Source organism: Hordeum vulgare, chromosome 5H (assembly GCF_904849725.1).
Source record: "Hordeum vulgare subsp. vulgare chromosome 5H, MorexV3_pseudomolecules_assembly, whole genome shotgun sequence".
NCBI lineage: Eukaryota > Viridiplantae > Streptophyta > Magnoliopsida > Poales > Poaceae > Hordeum > Hordeum vulgare.
In genome coordinates, this window is record NC_058522.1 from 388,926,478 (window position 1) to 388,934,925 (window position 8,448).

At 40.9% G+C, this 8,448-nt stretch overlaps 1 protein-coding gene across 1 annotated transcript; it reads left to right on the plus strand.

Moving 5' to 3' along the window:
• The first annotated feature begins 2,800 nt into the window (after window positions 1-2,800).
• On the plus strand, window positions 2,801-7,976 carry LOC123395562 (nucleobase-ascorbate transporter 2-like). The gene is made up of 14 exons (XM_045090576.1): window positions 2,801-3,127; window positions 3,262-3,546; window positions 3,632-3,729; window positions 3,840-4,016; window positions 4,144-4,244; window positions 4,738-4,813; window positions 5,489-5,733; window positions 5,817-5,913; window positions 6,009-6,095; window positions 6,290-6,348; window positions 6,431-6,522; window positions 6,601-6,678; window positions 6,789-6,949; window positions 7,428-7,976. Exons 2-14 carry the CDS (start codon window positions 3,453-3,455, stop codon window positions 7,638-7,640), a joined length of 1,578 nt encoding a protein of 525 aa, XP_044946511.1. The 5' UTR covers window positions 2,801-3,127; window positions 3,262-3,452; the 3' UTR covers window positions 7,641-7,976.
• The last annotated feature ends 472 nt before the right edge of the window (window positions 7,977-8,448 follow it).

Sequence of the window (8,448 nt, forward strand, 5' to 3'; positions counted from 1 at the left end):
ATTCCTCATTGATAGATCACGGGTAAGTATAGTGTAAAGAAGATAAGGTGACATGGCGAATGTGAGGTGGGCGTTATCCAGTTTTAAAAGTGAGAGCTCGAGCGAGAAATCTCCCGCTACGGCAGGAAACCGGGCGGGAAGGGGAGGGTCCCGTAGAAAAAGGGTAAGATTGCATCGTGGGGTGGTGAGCTTGTTGGGCACCCATTTGATATCAAGCACACCCGAGCATATTAGGAAGAAGTGAGTTCTAAAAATTATTTGTTTGATTCATTATAAGACAGGACTTTCGACACTCGGGTGCCCGTGCACCCTCTACGAAGAGTAAATAAATAAATAAAATCTGAAACTTTAAAACATCAAACAAACATGATTAAACATTCGACATTCTTGCAACTTTTCAGCCTCAAATAACATCCGAGGAGACCTCACTAGAAAATATTAGTGGTCAAAGTTTATGTGCACTTTTAAGTAGGGAATTTGTTTTGTGAGGACTCCTCGAATGTTATTTGTGGCTGAAAATTTGCAAGAACATCAAAAGTTTGCTCATCTTTTATCCCCTAAATTTTCTGATTTTTCCATTTTATTTTGAATTTAGTGTTCGTGAGGGTGTACGGGCATCCCTAAGCTGTCATACATTTCTCTTCATTTATTAATATTTTAACCCATAGCAACACACGAATATTCTACTAGTATAAATCTCTATTCTTTAATAATAAAACACGGATTACTTGTGGCGGTACATCAAATAAATTACCTTCAAAGTTGTAAAATCTTATCCACCAATGCCACCAATCATATAAAAAACGTTTTACATAGAAAAATCTCCTGACTAGATCGGCCCATGTAGGGACCTCCTATACTGTGCTCCGGGCACTGAGATAATATTTAGCACACTATTTGGGTTGGCCCATGTCCGGCGGCATATTTTATAAATTTATTTTTAAATTTTATCTATTTCTATTACATTTTCTTTTTTTCTGCTTTAATTAATTTGGAACTTCGAAAAGATCATTTCTTAAATGCATTTTGAAATAAAAAATTAATAATTCATAAATATTTGTGGATTTATAAAACAATCATAATTATGTAATAAAAATGTTCGATTACTCAAAAATGTTCAAAATTTTGAAAACAAATTTTCGGGAAAGACAAAAGTTTTCATTAGTTTTAAAAAAATTCATGTATGAAAAAATGTTAATAAAATTTTGCCAATTCAAATATGTTCATGTAAGGAAAAATATCCTGAAAATTTGAAAACTGTTCCTGACTTATAAAATAGTTTACTAATTCATAAAATGTTAGATAATTCAAAAAATATCATGAACTTCAAAAATGTTGTTGAAATCAAAAATAAATTCGTCAAATCAGAAAATATTTGTGAATTTCTAAAATATGTTCCACCAATTTTTAAAAAAAATGACCGTCGATTCTACAAATGTCCGCCATTCAGGAAAATTGTTAAAAAAGTATTAACAATTTTAAAAAAGTTTGCAAATAAAATAATTTTTTGAAAAAAATGTAAGTATTCATGGATTTAAAAAATGTTCAAGATTTAAAATAGGGAAACGCTGTCGTCCCACCGGCGGATCCTGATTTCGCGTCCACCGTCTCCTTTGTTCGCCACGTGGCCGGACGGACGAGCCGTGACCCGTTTCCTGAAACAACTTCATTGTTTCTGCAACTTGGAAGTAGTTGCAGAACGAGGAACCCAGGCATGGCGACGACGGCTTCCACGGAAAGAGCTCGCCGGCCGCCCCGCCGCCGGCCACCTCGCCGCCTAGAGCTCGCCGGCCGCCCCGCCCCGCCGCCAAGAGCTCGCCGGCCGCCCCGCCCCGCCGCCAAGAGCTCGCCGGCCGCCCCGCCGCCTAGAGCTCGCCGCTCGCCGGCCGCCCCGCCGGCCGCCCCGCCGCCTAGGTAGTGGTTCTGCAACTTGAGCTTTGTTGCAAAATTTTCTGAAACATGACCCTTGTTGCAAAAAATTCTTCCGCAAAAACGAAGAAAAAAAATCCTGCAACAAGCAAATTGTTTCTGAAACTCGACCGTTGTTTCAGGAATTAACGTGTCCAAAGTTTATTTCTTGCAACAAAGCGAAAGTTTCTGCAACTCAGCCATCGTTTCAGAAATTATGGGGTGCCTGACCGGAGCAGATCCGACGGCTACGTGTAGATCGGACGGCCCTCCAAGTGGTGGATGTTTAGTAAACATCCACCGGTGGATGCGTAGCAGGCCCCTTTTAAATATGTGCACGAGGTTAAGAAAATATTCTTGATTACGTGAAATTAAAAAGATAGTATATTTCAATGATGCAGCAAAATAAGTTCATGATCATTGAAGATTTTTTTTGCTGCAACGCATGACCTTTTGCTAATTATATACAGTATTATCTAAATAATTATAGTTTATGAGAACTAGTCTAATTTTTTTCAATTATAATTATTTAAATACAAAGAGTACAATGTAAAGTTATACTAGAACAACACAATTAATATGAATTGGAAGAGTACAATATAATCCCCTAAAAAAAAAGGAAGTGTACAATATAAAATAGCATCCTCTACAGCAAAATGAAAATCGGATTGCACAAATGGGAATCAGATTGCACGTGTTCTCTGAAGATAACGCCACACCGGAACGGAAAATATAAACGCGCGACAAATCCGACATTCTGGGCAGCCTTTCACCCACCACAATTTACTGCGCACGCGCCCCAACGCGCCCCTCCTCCTTAAAACCTCTGATCCGAGGCCATTTTCGTCCCAGAAGTTATAACGGGCCAATCCGCCATTAACCCTAGGGAGGAATAACCCGAAAGAAACCGATGCCTGGTACCGTAGCGAGGGAGTGCAGTTTGCCCACTCATCCCTCGCACTCGCTCTGCGCCTTTTCATGGCTGCCTCTTTTGACCTTTCCCATCTTTTCCCCTTTGATATATCCCACATCACTAAAGCACGCAACAGGCAGCAGAACCGCCTTTGTTCGCTTTCGTCGTCCTCGCCGAAATTCCCATTGCGGCTACTGACATTTGTCCCCCCATCCGAGCGACCTCTCCTCTCTTGCATCCATCCACCCCTCTCGGCATTTCTCCGTGCTTCCGTTGGCCAGCAATCTGTTCCGCCTTGGGCTCCTGGTATGCAATTGCTTGGTCTGTCACTCAAAGCTTGCTTTAGCAGCATCTTGAGTGACAGACTATTTCTTCAGTTTTGTTGTTGTGGAACTGATCCAGCAACTGATAGCCCAAAATCGTTGATGTCCATTTTGCAGGTTGGTCTGGGAGCTTGGGAGGATTCCTTGATTTTCTTGATCTCTCTGCTCTCTACTCTTCTTCTTGCTCTTGATTTCCAGCTTAACATTTTTTTTTCTGAGGAGCATCTTTGCTGCCTTTCCCCTACCCCTTTCAATCAACCAAGCGGAAAGAATCTTCATCCTGAGCAGAGGAACAGTTCGATTGGGAAATGGCTGAAGTGAAACCGGAAGAGATGGTCCACCATCCGCCCATGGATCAGCTGCAGGGGTTCGAATACTGCATAGACTCAAATCCTTCCTGGGGTCTGTGTAATCGCATCCCTCAAGTGTTGGCATGTTGGATCAATCGGTCTGTGTTTCTTACCCTGAATATTTGTGGGTCTCGCAGGAGAGGCAATTGGTTTGGGCTTTCAGCATTACATACTGTCCCTAGGAACTGCTGTGATGATCCCCACAATGTTGGTTCCTCTTATGGGTGGAAATGATGTGAGAACTTTCTCTTCTCCCCTTTTTTATGTTTGCTAGACTCCTTGGTTAATTTGGTACTGCAACATATATTTTTTACTGAAATGTTGTTTGTTTGTGTGTTACCAAAGCATGACAAGGCAAAAGTGGTTCAGACACTGCTATTTGTGACTGGGATAAAGACTCTGCTCCAGACACTATTTGGCACTCGTCTTCCCACTGTCATTGGCGGCTCATATGCATATGTTGTTCCAGTCCTCTCCATTATCCATGACCGGTCGCTCGCACAAATAGCCGATGGCCACACTGTAAGTATGAAATGATTTTTTTACATTTTCTGTCTTATAACAAGAACCATGGCAACTCGAATACGCCATCTCACTGATGCAAATATTCATGGTATGCATTTCAGTTTATCTTTTGTTCTATCTGCAGAGGTTCCTACAGACAATGAGAGCGACACAGGGTGCGTTGATAGTGTCGTCAAGCATTCAGATAATTCTTGGCTATAGCCAGTTGTGGGCAATATGTTCGAGGTACAAGAAACTCCCACTTCTCCCTTAACTGACGATGATAGGTGTTTCGGTCCAAAAGTTCAAACATTTATTTCTTGGCTTATGTCAGAATCTTAGTGTGTTAAAAATCTTATACTCAAGCTGACAGATTATTTGCTTGAACTTTAGCAATTAGCATGCCATGTTAACATGTGTTCATATACTGGACCAAATATGCAATTGTGGATATCTTTTTTTAGAAAAGGAGGCATAGCCCCGGCCTCTGCATCGAACAATTGTGGATGTCTGTTGTTGCTTTTTTAATATACTATCCTGGTCCCTCCCGCCCTCTGTTATCCGTCCACTTTATGTGCCCATCAGTTTGAATAGTGGGTTTCACTTTACATAAAGCGTAATATGCCGATGTGTTAAACAAAGGGTGGGCAAAAATATCCAAAAGCTGTTGGAACATGGTAACTACCTTCGCATCGAAGACAAGAATAAGAACATTAACAGTATGATATGCTTGTTGCAGGTTCTTTAGCCCACTTGGGATGGTTCCTGTGGTTTCATTGGTGGGGCTTGGCCTTTTCGAGAGAGGATTCCCAGTGGTAAAAGCTCTAGTGGCCTTACTTTTGTTCTGTTTAGCTCTAGTCACTTTGATGTTTGGAACTCATCACACTGAAGAATGGGACCCCAGCTACTTATGTCTTACTCCCTCTGTTCAGAAATATAAGATGTTCTAACTTTTTTGTAAATCAGATGTATATAGACACGTTTTAGTGTGTTTGTTCACTCATTTCAGTCCTTAAGTAGTCCATATTGGAATATCGAAAACATCTTATATTTGTGAACGGAGGAAGTACCATTTTAAATGTTCTCTGAGTTGCATGGCCTACCTTGCTAGTTTGATAATGTGGTTATGTATTGTTTACTTGTATACCAGAGTTTATCTGGAGCATGGATCCCTTATTTATTGGCACTTTAGCAATACTAGCCAATAGATAATATTTATTGTTACATATGGTAAGTTGCAGTTAGTACCAGATCATTTCTGTCTGTTTTAGTATATTTTAAAGTGTTCCTGGAGCAATCTTTAATGTCAATGAAAAATATGCTTATTTTCTTAGTTTATCTCTACAATCAGAAAGTTAATAATTTTTCATATTTAGCTAGGCAAGATCTCCATACTCTGTTAGCTTGCCTTTTTTTCTCAGAAAAACATTTAGCACCATAAGATTTATGTTGTCCTATACTGAGTTAATTCAGGAAGGATATTTTGTCAGGTTGCAAGCTGTGTGGAGATTGGCCTTCCGATGCTTATCCTATTTGTTGCGCTTTCCCAATATCTCAAGCATGTACATGTTCGGCATGTTCCAATTTTGGAGAGGTTCTCATTGCTGATGTGCATTGCTCTTGTCTGGGTCTATGCCCACATTCTAACAGCGAGTGGTGCATACCGTCACACTGCACTGCACACCCAGATCAGTTGCAGGACAGACCGTTCTAACCTTATCTCTTCCTCATTATGGTTTGTAAACTGGCTTGCATATCACTTATTCATTTCCACATCCATGTGACATATCTCAGATTAATATTTTTAACTCTCATAAGGATAAGCATTCCATATCCCTTGCAATGGGGAGCACCAACATTCAATGCAGATCATGCATTTGGCATGATGGCCGCAGTGATGGTGTCGCTAATAGAGGTACCATGGCATACTTGTCAAATACATGATTTCTCAAAGTTTTTCTCAATATTTTATATCCACCTGATTTGGTTGGAACTATTTGAGTTCTTCAGTCAACTGGTGCATTCAAGGCTGCTGCCCGGTTGGCAAGTGCAACACCACCACCAGCATATGTCCTCAGTAGAGGCATCGGGTGGCAGGTTAGTGGTTGTATTCTCCTAGCCTCTTGTAGAGTTCTGTCAATATGTTAAGTCCAGTAGTTCTCATGAATTTGAGTATCAACTAGAATTTTTTTTATGGTTGTACAACTACTCCATAATCACCGCTGAGCTTTTCTGAAAAGAAATGAAACTTTACAATGCATAATAATTGACTGTCAAACGTGTGCATTCAGGGAATTGGTACCCTACTGGATGGGCTATTCGGCACTGCAACTGGCTCTACTGTTTCTGTGTGAGTGCATCTGAGCTTTTACTCCAAGATTGTTCTGTTGTGGCATGCCTAATATTATGCAGAATATTTGGATGCAATGCAGTGAGAATGTAGGTCTTCTTGGGTCTACAAGGATTGGCAGCAGGAGAGTGATACAAATTTCTGCTGGTTTCATGATCTTCTTCTCCATACTAGGTAATTAAGGTTTCTCTTTAGCCACGAGCACGCATTTGCATCGGATTTTTCAAGGATCTGAACATGTCGATGTTGTAGGAAAATTCGGGGCACTTTTTGCTTCCATTCCGTTCACAATATTTGCTGCCATATACTGTGTTATGTTTGGCATTATTGGTAAGTATCCTAGCAGAAAAAGTGCAAGATGTTCTCCTTTGTAGTTTCCGAGCTCTCTAGCAAGATTTGAATTCGCAAAAATAATTTTCGCTCGTTTGTTGTGTCTCCAGCGGCGGTGGGGCTATCCTTTCTGCAGTTCACCAACATGAACTCTATGCGCAACCTCTTCATTGTTGGTTTTTCACTCTTTCTTGGCTTATCTATACCAGAGTACTTTTCTCAGTACATGACAGGTGTTCAAAATGGCCCGGCGCACACCAAGGCTGGATGGGTTCGTAACGTCACTATCCCCCACACCCTTAATTTGTACTACTATGAACTCCCTCAAGTCCACTATCTCAAGATTTGAATTCGAAACGACATCTGCAAGAATGTCCAATCTAGTATCTGGCACAAAATAATAAGACAAATTTAGGAAGTTAATATGTAGTACTATGAAGTATGAACTCATATACTAATGGTAAAATGTTGTGGCATACTGATGGTAAAATGTTGTGGCATACTGATGGTAAAATGTTAGGAAGTTAATATGTAGTACTATGAAGTATGAACTCATATACTAATTTAGTACAGAAAAGACGATGCACAGCTTGTACACCACATTGCAGAAAGTTCTTGTTCAAATCTACTCATACATTAATAGTGGCTTGTCAATGTTGTCAGAATGTTTGTCATCTCCATGCAAGAGTCCTATTTTGCATCATTTTGAAGTTGAGACTGAATTCTATCATCCCTGACCGTCAATGCAGTTCAATGACTACATCAACACCATCTTCGCGTCCCCGCCGACTGTCGCTCTCATCATTGCTGTAGTCCTTGACAACACGCTGGATGTCAGAGACGCGGCGAAGGACAGGGGGATGCAATGGTGGGAGCGGTTCCGGACATTCCGAGGGGACAGCAGGAACGAAGAGTTTTACACCCTGCCCTTCAACCTCAACAGGTTCTTCCCACCATCTTGAGCAAAAGCTTTCAAAGTCCGGGCACTGCAAGCAGAGTACCAGATGAAGAAACCTTTGCGTCGCAACATGGCATGCTTCTGATAGAGTAGAAGAGGAGAAGAAAAGTAGAGACGATAAGACCAGCTTGCCGTTTCAATAGCAAAGGATGGAGGAATTTCCCTTCGAGCTGTCTGGTTGTACATAGATATTTGTTTCCGTAGACAATGAATTAATCCTAGTTTTTGCTGTTTGCATTGTAAGATCTCATGAAACATTTGCGGACAAATGAGGCAAATTGTTAGCTGTAGTTGAACCCACCGTAGAAAAGGGTATTCCAAACAAGCCAAAATTATAGCATTGCCCCGAGTGAAATGTGCCAGTAATACATTATCTCTAAGCTATTGCACGCTTTGCATACTTTAGGCCAACAACTCGATAAGTGAACAGATTTAGATTACAAACTCGTTAATTATACAAGGGTCTTTCAACCTACCTTAATCACACGCTGACTAAATTTTACAAGGGTCTTTCTTCAACAGCACGGACTTCTCTGTTCGCTTACTTGATCTGTTGCCGCCTTCCTTACGTTGGAGCAGAATCAGGGGCAGCAGGATCCACTGATTCAATATATATTCTGCAACTCCTTATTAGATAAGCAAAATACATTGCATTCTAACGCGCCGGTGGGCGTTGCTCCTTCCCCTTAAAGCTTTTTTTTTTGTTAACCAAAACAGAATGAAAGCTTTTTTTTGTTAACCAAAACAGAAGGAAAGCCATATGCTGATCGGATCAGGTCTGTGTTGTTGCAACGAGACCCTTGTAAGAGTTA

What these genes read in the sequence shown, in the direction of transcription:
- LOC123395562 (XM_045090576.1), top strand. Translation starts at nt 3,453, where the DNA reads ATGGCTGAAGTGAAACCGGAAGAGATGGTCCACCATCCGCCCATGGAT. An exon ending in AGACTCAAATCCTTCCTGGG is followed by an intron (nt 3,547 to 3,631) that starts GTCTGTGTAATC and finishes TGGGTCTCGCAG; the next exon opens with GAGAGGCAATTGGTTTGGGC. An exon ending in ACTGGCTCTACTGTTTCTGT is followed by an intron (nt 6,349 to 6,430) that starts GTGAGTGCATCT and finishes GATGCAATGCAG; the next exon opens with TGAGAATGTAGGTCTTCTTG.